This window comes from Juglans microcarpa x Juglans regia, chromosome 3D (genome assembly GCF_004785595.1).
Source record: "Juglans microcarpa x Juglans regia isolate MS1-56 chromosome 3D, Jm3101_v1.0, whole genome shotgun sequence".
In the NCBI taxonomy this organism is placed as follows: domain Eukaryota; kingdom Viridiplantae; phylum Streptophyta; class Magnoliopsida; order Fagales; family Juglandaceae; genus Juglans; species Juglans microcarpa x Juglans regia.
The window spans coordinates 1,683,400-1,694,678 of record NC_054598.1 but is presented as its reverse complement, the minus strand read 5'-3'; the positions used below and the strand labels follow the sequence as shown (position 1 = coordinate 1,694,678).

General features: G+C 36.9%; 2 protein-coding genes across 2 annotated transcripts; both read left to right on the top strand.

Moving 5' to 3' along the window:
- The first annotated feature begins 213 nt into the window (after positions 1-213).
- On the top strand, positions 214-3,149 carry LOC121254604 (magnesium transporter MRS2-3-like). Its single transcript, XM_041154720.1, has 6 exons — positions 214-833; positions 1,400-1,603; positions 1,708-1,836; positions 2,013-2,176; positions 2,273-2,474; positions 2,705-3,149. The coding sequence occupies exons 1-6, from the start codon at positions 432-434 to the stop codon at positions 2,993-2,995; spliced, it is 1,392 nt and encodes a 463-aa protein (XP_041010654.1). The 5' UTR covers positions 214-431; the 3' UTR covers positions 2,996-3,149.
- Positions 3,150-7,010: 3,861 nt separating this feature from the next.
- LOC121254603 lies at positions 7,011-7,971 on the top strand. The gene is made up of 3 exons (XM_041154719.1): positions 7,011-7,336; positions 7,480-7,526; positions 7,661-7,971. Exons 1-3 carry the CDS (start codon positions 7,117-7,119, stop codon positions 7,790-7,792), a joined length of 399 nt encoding a protein of 132 aa, XP_041010653.1. The 5' UTR covers positions 7,011-7,116; the 3' UTR covers positions 7,793-7,971.
- Positions 7,972-11,279: the final 3,308 nt, after the last annotated feature.

Genomic DNA, 11,279 nt, shown 5'->3' with positions numbered 1-11,279 from the left:
GTAGCCCAACTTTTAATTCGGGCAAGTACTTGCAAAAGTATGAAAAGAATTGTTACTATTTTTTTAAAAAAAATAACAACTTTTTTGATATAATATCATTTAAATAATACATCTTTCAAATCTAAAATTAAAAATTAAAAAATTAAAAATAACTATATAATATAAAATATATATTATCACGTTAACTTCTCCCTAACATTCCTCTAATCGATTACTTACTTCAAATATTCAAAATCCAGATACAATCTACCTCAATAAAAACAAAAATCTTGACTCACACACATAATACTTTTGCTCTCCGGTATTAACCAGACACGGTGCCATCTTGTTCGGTTGCAACCTGACACTCCCTCTCATCTGCTTGTTGTAGCCTCTTTGTTGGAGTTAGTACCCACTAAGAAACGCAGACACACCGGGGAAGACAGAGAGAGATGAGCGGTTGTGATCTTTCCGACGACATTGGGCAATCAGAAGACAGCCCAGAGCAGGTACTGACCGCCGCCACGTGGCTAAGAAAAAAGGGAACCGGGATTCGGGCCTGGATGGTGGTGGATACATTGGGCAAGGCGCATGTGGTGGAAGCCGGGAAGCATGCCGTCATACGCCGCACGGGTCTCCCAGCCCGAGACCTCCGGATCCTCGACCCAATTCTCTCCTACCCATCAACCATTCTAGGCCGTGAGAGGGCGATCGTGATCAATCTGGAGCATGTAAAAGCCATAATCACGGCTCATGAGGTTCTTTTGCTGAATTTGCGAGACCCATCTGTGACTCCCTTTATTGAGGAGCTCCAGAGGTGTCTTCTGAGTCACCACCACGCATCTAAACATCAGGTTGGTTGGTTGTCTTCAACCCTTCCTTGGAATAGGATCTTATCCTATCCTAGTCAATGACTTCGTAAGGTTTCGTTAGTTTCGTTTTCGTTATTAATTAGTTTAGATATACTTTGTCAGTTTGTCTCTCCTTAATACCATCATTTCCTCCATGCCATCAATCATGTATGACACGTGTGCTACGTATTTAGTTTTGCCCTGCCACATATGGTTTAATTCGGAGCTAATGCGCTATATCCTCTTTCTATTAGCTAGCCACGTGTTTGAGTTTCATCCTACTTGTTAAAAAAATAAAATAAAATAAAATGTTCGAGTTTCATCCTAAGTTCAAATCATTTTCTGTTTATTTTGTCCTTACTATTTAAAGATTATAATAACATCATAGGTTCAGCCTATGATTCAAGTTGATTACTAGACTTTGTCTAAAAAAAAAAAAAAGTTGATTACTAGACCAATATGGCTTTTAGACAGTACTTGAGGAGTAGACCAGACCTCCTTTCCTTTTCTTTGTGCTGGTTTATTGTTTCTTTTTGTAGCTTTTGTTATTTATTGTGTTGCTTTTTCAGGAGGGCAATGGTGATGGTTCAAACGGGAAGAATTTGTATGAACTAGATATACCGCAGTCAAGGGTGTCTGAGAATCTAGATGAGTCGAGTAAGGCGGAGGGGAAGCGTGACATTGAGAATCAAGATGGATCAGCAGTTCTTCCATTTGAGTTTGTTGCATTGGAGGCATGTCTTGAGGCTGCTTGCAGTTGCTTAGAAACCGAAGTAAATGTTATTCCCTTTTCTATTTGATAGTTTTTTCTTGCGTGTCAGCTTGTGTGTGTGTGATATAGCTTACTTTTATTTCCTCTTCGTTGTCACCAAACTAGGCAAGGACGTTGGATCAGGAGGCTAATTCTGCGTTAGATAAGCTGACTTCAACGATTAGTACTCTCAATTTGGACCGTGTTCGCCATATTAAAAGCCGCTTGGTTGCTATAACCGGACGTGTTCAAAAGGTTTTGTTGTGTTAGGATTGAGAACCAATATGCATTTTATCAATCAGTTAAGATGATAACGCCTTGTACATGGTTGTTCATATATAGTTTGGATGACAGAACAATTGAACCACACTGTTGTATTCCATATTTGCATATTTGCTTTTAATTGTGGTACTCATGCTCATGCTGTTCAGGTAAGGGATGAATTAGAAAACTTGCTAGATGATGAAGAAGATATGGCTGAAATGTATTTGACAGGAAAGTTGGTTCATCAAAACCTAGAAGATTCTTCTGATTCCTCAATGAATGAGATAGATGAAATGGTTGATGAAGCCTCTCAATCAGATATGCATGATAGGCACGTAACTAAATAAGTCTTATTTTTATCTTATAAATTACAACCTTCTATTGGCTTCTGTCGCATCTAGAATATCCCATTGTATTTTATCAGAATGATGATGCCTCCCGAAATATCTTTGCAAACTGGTGGGTGTTCAAATGTTTACAAAGGTGGGCATAACCCTGACAACCCTGGTGGGAACCGCACTAGCACTAGTCACAGTGGTGGGAACAAGAACCTTGATGTAAAGGAGCTTGAAATGGTCTTGGAGTCATATTTTGTGCAAATTGACGGTACACTAAACAAATTAACCACGGTATGCAAACCCATTTTACCACTCAATTTTCTCTTAGGGGTTTTCTCTCTCTCTTTCTTATAAACATAGGCACCAACATAGTTCAAAAACAATTGTTCTCGTGGCAAAAGAATTTGGTATTTCTCTAAAATCAAATCTCTGTTGTGGTTTCTTTTATTTCAAGCATGCATTCGATTGACTTTTCCATTGTTAGCATACCTCATTCTTTTCTGGTGGTTGTCTCTTGGAAGCTGAGGGAGTACGTAGACGACACAGAGGACTACATCAACATAATGCTGGACGACAAACAGAACCATCTCCTGCAAATGGGGGTCATGTTATCAACAGCAACTCTTGTGCTGAGTTCCTTTGTTGTTGTGGCTGGCATTATGGGAATGAACATCAGAATAGAGTTGTTCAAGGATCAGGTATTAGGGCCAAAAAAGTTCATGTGGACTATTTGGGGAAGCACTGCTGGAAGCATATTCTTATATGTCTTTGCTATCGCCCTGTATAAATGCAAGAGATTGCTAGAATGGTGAAGGGAGATAGGCCATCAAATTTCATGCATCTTTGTGCCGGTCCTGCTGGACAATACTATATAGAGAACCAAAAGATCTGTACCCTTGCTGTATTTTTGTGGTCACTGGTCTTTTAGCATGAATATCAAAATCGAGCTGTTTGCGGTGGAGAGATCAGGGAGTATTTGTTATATGAATTATCGCGTGTTTTAAATTGCCTTGAAAGCCACAGCTGCAGGGCTCTGCTGTATTTGTTTCCTCTGGTCCGAAGAGTCAACAGAACGGGATTGGACTTCAATGTGCATGGAACCACCATATATTAACTAATCTCTTACTGAGTATATATAATTTAAATCAACAAGTTTCAAATTGCCTTGGAAGTTCCAGCAATAGCAATTCTTTCTACGTCCATGGTTAGATGAATACAGAAAATCATGAACATAATCAGTTGAGCCGAGGCTTGAGAGACAATGTTCACTTCAAAGTTTTTTATTTTTTTTATTTTTTTGTGTTCATATCAAAGTCTTTGATACTTTAACCCCTCCAGTAATACTGCTCTTTATTTTGAATTTTATCATTTTTAATCGTATCAATTGATGAGATACATGTTAAGTAGTTTTATAAATCAATCACTCGAATAAAAATCTATTTAAAACGTGATCACTGAAAATATGACACATCTTGTCATTCCAAACCCCCGAGCATTTGAAGGGACTACCGCACGTCTCATTCTTTTTTCTTTTTTTCTTTTTTTGAGAATAACGTCTTGCCGGTCCTGGTGTTCTCCCCCAAATAATAACCTCCAATAGGCGTGTTCCACGTAGCCCTACCATGAACCACGCAACACCGCATAACTCCCAGAAACCAAGATGGAGAAGAACACTTCCGTCGCCGATCGCCTTGCTCGCATGAAAGTCAAGTAATTTCTTCTATCTCTCTCTATTTTGTCAATGCCTATAAAAAAAAGGAATTCGAAATCTAGCCCTTGTTTATTTTTATTTTGCTTGGGAACGTAACGAATTGTGAAATGTAAAATGAAAAAAAAAAAAGGGAAGAAAAAACACGTTTCTACTTCTTCTTTTTTTTTTTTTTTTTAGAAATTTTATTTACAGTTCTCACTTAGGGATTGTATATGCAGACCCTTTATTAAATAATAAAAAACATCATTTTAGGAGGAATATTTTTGTAATTTTAAAGATAAAATTATCTAAACTTACATTGCAATCTCCAAAATGAGAACTGTATGTAGCATTGCTCTTTTTTTTTTATATATAAGTAAACAAATTGTATTACTCTGCCTAGCCCAGTATATAAGACAACCCTGACTAGGGGTTCGCAAGAGATATAAGGAAATCATGAAAGGTCATGCCATTAAAATCAATAGCCTTGGACCATGTACATAACATGCTATAAAAGAAAGCTATAAATTCCTCTATCGATCTCTCATTGTCCTCAAACGTTCGCGTATTACGTTCCTGCCAAAGACATCACATGATGCACATCGGAATCATCTTCCAAACTGCTGAGATCTGGTGAACCCCTCCAATGATTGGCCAGCTGGCCTGAGCTGCTACCACAGTCTTAGGCATGACCCAACCCAACTCTACTCTACCCAACACCTCATCCCATAAAACTCGTGCTATCTCAGAGTGTAACAAGAGGTGATCTACCGATTCGCCCCCTCCTCTACACATGCAACACCAATCTACTATGATAATTCTTCGCTTCCTCAAGTTATCTGTTGTGAAAATCTTGCCCAAAGATGTTGTCCTCACAAAAAATAAAAAACTACTTTTGGGGCGCCTTGTGTCTCCATACCCTTCTCCATGGGAACCTCATATTGGGGTCTTGGGTAAGAACCTTAAAGAATGAGCGAACTGAAAAGACACATTTCCCGGCAGGTACCCACCATAAACCATATTCTTGAAACTGACTTGGCTTCACTGAATAAAGGAGGCTATAAAAGTCAACAAAATTATTCACCTCTCAATCTTACGCAGCCCAACTGAAACTGATGTTCCAATGAAGTTGTTCACTTGATATTCTCATGACCTCCGCTATTGAAGCCTCTTTAACACTGGCAATTTGGAATAATGAGGGAAATACATTATGTAGAGCAATATCTCCGCACCAAATATCTTTCCAGAATTTAATCCTGGATCCATTGCCCAACTGAAAATGAGTGTGACAAAAAAAGATCGCCCATCCTCTTCTAATATGTTTCCACATCCCAACTTCATTAGCTCCTCTAACTTCTTTCGTGCACCAAACCCCCCACATATCTCCATATTTGCACCCAATCACCCCTCTCCACAAGGCTTCCGGTTCCTTATTGTATCTTCAGAATGCATTCATGAAATTTTAAAAAATGGAACAATGCTGAAATTTGACAAAGCAACCGGTCCAACTATTGAAGTAGAAGTTCTAAATCATGGAACGAGGGAAATTAGTGAAGGAGTTTTGATTTTGGATCATTGCATTTATGAAAAATGTCACTTCACTACTATAATGGAAGTGGGTAGATGTGATTCATGTCGATGATTATTGGTTGCAGCTATATGAACGAAAGGATGAGGACCAGCATGGAAGGATTTTACGTCATTTGATTTAGTTGCTTTGTGTTATGATGATGTGGAAACTCAACTTCATGCTTTTTTTTCATCGTAATTTTTGCTTGCTCAAAGAAATTGAGGAACTGCATACCCTATTCTATTTGGAACCGCTTTGTGGAGGGGTGCGTTGATCAGGAGGTCGTGCACCATGCGGCGGTCAGGAAGGGGTGCAAAGGTCTAGAGGGTGTGAGGCGGGTTGAGATGGAATTTGGTGTTTTCATAAGAGATAGGAGATGAAACTAGTGTCAAAGTCTTTTGTTTTCAATTTAAATGCCTGTTTGGATACAGAGGTGAAATAAAATCATCTCATCTCATTTCAATTAATAATCTCACTATTATTCACAAATCATCTTAACTCATATCATCTCATCTCATCTCATCTCATTTCTATATTAATCACATGTGATGCAGCTCATGAAACTAGTGTATGGAGCATAGTTTTAAATTTCGTTGTGTTCCGGCTGGAATTTGCCGTTTCAATGTAGTATCCAGTATACTATATCTCCTTGTTTCGTTTTGCTCTAAATTTCAGCCCGTTTTGATCATTCCTGTCAAATTATAGCCATTCCGATCGAAATTGGCATCCCAATACCAATTCTATTTCGGGCTGTTTTTATAATTTTCTTGTGCTTGAATGATATTTTTATAAATTTTAAATTCAGATGATATTTAATACATTCCATAATATAAAATGTATTTATATCATTTTAATTTCTTTTGTAACTTTAAATATGTCCCCTCATTCTCTCTTTTTTCAAATATCATTATTTTTTTATAATTCCTCTATTTTTTTCTTTATTTTTGTGTCTCAACTCAAGTTTGTGAATTTTTCAACGTATATCATTTTATAAATCTTCAATTCTTCCATATATATACTGTCTATACACATATATACATGATACACATTTACATATATATGTATTTATTCCAATAGTTGTTAATTTATATATACATATAAATATTTATATATAATATATAATTATCCTGAAACGGTACATCAGAATACACCGATACTAAAATATTCCGTTTTAGTACTTAAATTAGAATCATCACCGAAATAAAATTTAAAACATTAATATGGAGTGCTGAAGTGTCATATAACTATTGAAGAGCGTTGAACCCTTGAAATCGGCCCCTCCGTTCCAAAGATGAACCTTTTTTTTTTTTAATTTTTGAAAAGGCACGTCACATTTTATTTGCGTGATAAGTGATAAAGTATATTAACGTCCAATGAATAATGTTAAATACAGTTATAAAGTGTGCAAGCGTTGTACAGTTATTTTAAAAAAATTAATTTATTTTTATATAAATATCGTATTTATTTATTTTTCTCAAAATGATTGCACAGCACTTAAATACTAACCAGTGTAACTATCAGTTTTCATATCTAATTTAGTGTTAGGAGATACCGTCAGCAATTTAAGTTACACGAATTCAGAGTAAGAAAGGAAACCTTATCGTCATATCCATATTTCTATAGAACTGGTGGTTGTCCTCGTACCCCCCTGAGTTGTAAATGGTAGCTCTGAAATGAGTTCAATAGGCCAAAGTATATTGATGGCACTGACTGTAACTGTGAACAGGTTTGCTTCATCTAACGTGCAGGCAGTCCATAGAAGAGAGCGAAAAACACCATCTTCAACAACCACCACCACCACCACCATCTCAGACATTGGAAGGAGATGCCTTCTCTTATCCACTCTGGTTGCTGCTCCCCAAGTCGCTGACTCCAAGACCGACCTTCTTAAACGTATTGATTTCTCTCTTCAGCCTCAATCGCTTTTTTTTTTTTTTTTTTTTCTCATCTGTCAAAGTTTTTGGGTGCCCATATATTTAGCTTTTCCGTCCGCCCTTTAATTCTTCTGATTAATTGGCACTTGATAATCTTTTCAGAGTATCTGAAGAAGTCAGAGGAAAACAAGTCCAAAAATGACAAGGAGGTGAATAAATTATTGGCTGCACAGATTTCCTACTTTTGGATTAAAACCGTTGAGCTTAAAAGAAGGGTTGCTACTTTGTAGAACTTAAAAAACTGTTGAGATGCATTTTTATCATTATTATGATTATGTTGCAGAGACTGGATAGTTACTACAAGCGCAATTACAAGGACTACTTTGAGTTTGTGGAAGGAGCTTCGAAGGGGAACCAAGAGCAGCTTTCAGAGGCAGAGAAGGGTATTATTGATTGGCTTCAAAAAAACAAATGAGAGGACGTTTCACATCACTTCTTGAAACTGTATAAGCTGCTTAAAAGATGTTATTGGAAGCAACATTTTGACTTGTTTTGCACCCATTTACTGCAACTTCTACCACACTTTCAAGTTCCAAATGTTCAGCAATTAGTTCCTGCTTTGGTGACTTGATAATACTCATTTTTGGCGTGAAATTTCTTTCCATACGGAATGAGTTGTATATATATATATATTTCCAGCTGAGGAGATATCATTTTACTGTTTAATCTATGGGCAATTAACACATCAATGGAGGGCATTCTGCCGTTCAAGTCTGTGCAAACTGCATGCTCCAGTAAAAAATACTTCATTTGCCAAAGCAATTTATTATAAATTCTTATAGGTGATGGGAAAAATAGCTGTAGGTATTTGATATCTTATCAGGTCTCCAATACAATACCTAGGGCAGGTTTGGCTTTACAACGAAAACAGCATTATGATTGCTGCACAAGGTTTGAGCTTTGAACTTGGAGTTGAGACCAAAAGCATTCATGGGGTTGAGATTTGGTTGAGCCCCAACGTAACTATTGTGATGTTGCACAATGGACTGGGCTGTCATGTTTTGGCCCAAAGAATCCGTGATTCTGGGCCCATCGGGCTTGAATATCGGGCTAATTCAAGCGTATATCTGAATATTGATAATTGTAGAATCACGTTTTCAGCATTTGCTGTATAACCGAAACATGAATAGGATAGATGTGGATCAAAAAGAAAAGCCCATGTGCCATGAGTTTGGATCTTCAGAGGATATCGTGATGTTGAATGGCGAACAATGCTAGATAATATCAAAATAATGAGGCTTGATATTGTTTTGATTTGGTTTTTATTATTACTAAATTTAGAGATGTGGTTTTAGAAGATATTTATCTTATCTCAACTTTATGTAATCTTTTTATAAATAGAGATCAATATTTTGTATTCAACATAATTGAGAATTATAAAATGTAGTCCTCAAAATTAGGGGTGTAAATCGGTCTGGGATCTTTCCCAGACCGAACCGGACCAAACATCCCTAGAGATCGGATCTGGTAGCTATAGGTCCGTTTGGTCCGACCTAATTATTTTTTATTTTTTTCTTCTTCTTTTTTTCAAATAAATTAATAAAAAAAAATTAAAATTACTAAATTAAAATTAAATGAATTATTAATGTAGATTATGTAACTAATTCATTAAAAAAATAACTAATTATAATTATTTTGATGATGTTAATTGCTAATTTGTTACTAAGAGTATGTCAATATATTATGATAGTTAATATATAATGAGCTATATTAAACTTTTTACATTTTTTATACGAAACATAAATAATTGAATTATCCATAAGTCCCAGTCCATGCATCCAGGTTGGAAAGATCCCACTTTGGACCAAAAACTTTCGGTCTTCTATTTTATGGATCTAGACCGACTAGTCTCAGTTCGATCCAGACGAACAACTTTCAGGCCTACTCAAAATCTTTCTCCCTGATGTGAGTCCGCCTGTGGATCTGTTGGTTTGGACAAAATCTTTAGGAGCTCAGTAATGAAGATCCAGCTTTTGCTTAACTATACTGAAATATAAAACAAATTCTGCGAGGGTTGCCAAATACCAAACTAGGCGTATAGATAAGAAGAATCTCTATGGCTAACTTGTATTGATTTACGGGAGCCTCATGGCTAAGAGATTTATCCACCCTTTCCAGAACTTTGCAGACTGTGCCGCAGATTCATCTTTACAGTGGAGAGAGTTAAAATGCATGTTCAGCGCCCTGGCTTGAAAGAAAATGGGATATGTATTTGTGTATTATGTTCCCTTCTTTCAAGAAGTGATGTTGAAATCAAATTACTGGTCCTATCACGAGACACATCATAGTTCTGACGATAATAATTGGCCACAACCAGCAAAAGCACCCTTTGCCAAAATTAGATTTCACTATTTATTGGTACTGTCAACTCTTTGGTCTTGACATTGGACCTAGTGCTTCCATGCTTCCTGATTCATAACATATTCATGTCCATGGCAGAGATGATAAGGTATGTGGAGAGGTTTTGTCTAAAGAAATGGGAACACTCGAAGTTAACACAGCATTGCAGACAAGTAGATATCAGAGCTCTTGTAAGAAACAACAAAGCCCCCCCTCCCTTCCCCCTCTCTCTATGTTACAGTAAATTGAAGGTTTTGTTTTGGCGGTGGTTGGAAGGGCAGAAGAAGTTTCTCCCATACCTCTTAGATCCTCCTTATCCAATATGATGATGGAATACAGTGAGGCAAAGACTAAAACCTTCTCCTTTTTTATTTTATTTTTTCTTATTTGTCATTATCTTGCTTCCACTTTTTTTCTTTTCCTTCTGCAATTTAGACTCCATTACTGAACCAGAGAATTAAATATGAAAAAGGGCATGTGAGCAAAGCTTAAAATTTGGACATCCTAAATTCCCAAGTCCTATCTTTTGTTTATCTTTCTCAACCTTTCTAGCAGAAACCCAACTTTATTTTATTTGAGTAGGAACTGACTGGAAATAGTTAAAGAGGAATAAAGAAATCCAGGGAAAGACACATAATTGTGCATGACATCAAGTCCAAGGACAGCTTCAAAGGCGGACAGGCTTGCATAAATAAATGTCGTATACATAAAATATTTGAGAAATGAAGATCCTTCCAAATGAGATAAAGCTGACATATTAAACAAAATGGGGCATGTTCCATTAGGTCAGAAAGATCACAGGCAGGATCTCGTGGACTTAAAAAAGGGTCATGGAGATGCATATGAAATATTCCCCCATCAAGTTTGGCATTTCCGCCTCATCCGTGCACTCTGTACTGATTGCCCATCACCCATAATACTTTTCATTTTCCTGCATTATTTTTCATGTGCAGATTAAGCCTAAACTGTCGTGTTGTCATGTGGAGAAGAACTATCAGGACGGATGGAACCTTGTCTGGATTATCAGAGACACAAGTTTATTGTCCTTGTTAGTGCCCAAGCCTTTTCTAAGATTTGGTGGTTCTTCTCCTACAATAGTAAGCTTTTCAACAAAGAATTGATGGGATTCCATCAAATCATAACATTATAATTATGTGTTTGGATGATATGTATAGTGATTAGTTAACTTCATTCCGTCCTTTGTTAAAAAGTTGTGGTTTAAAGAAATATCAAAAGCACCCAACGCATTACTAGAACTGCATGACAGCTCTATCGCTATCGCTCGCTACCTGTTTACTTTCTGATTAATTTGCTAATCTCTTGCTTCCTTTCTTTACGGTCACTTCCGAGGACTTGGTTTCCTTTGTTGTAGTTTGGACGGGTGAGAATGACTGGAATTTGTTGAAAGATTGATGTGCATCATAAGATTTGGTAGGGATTTATTGTGGGAAGCAGGGGATGAAGAATAAGAGGGAGGGCAGCTAGGAGTTGCAATCTGCAAGTTCCAATAACCACGACATATCTGATTTATGTTTTTAGGTAGGACACAACATATATGAGTG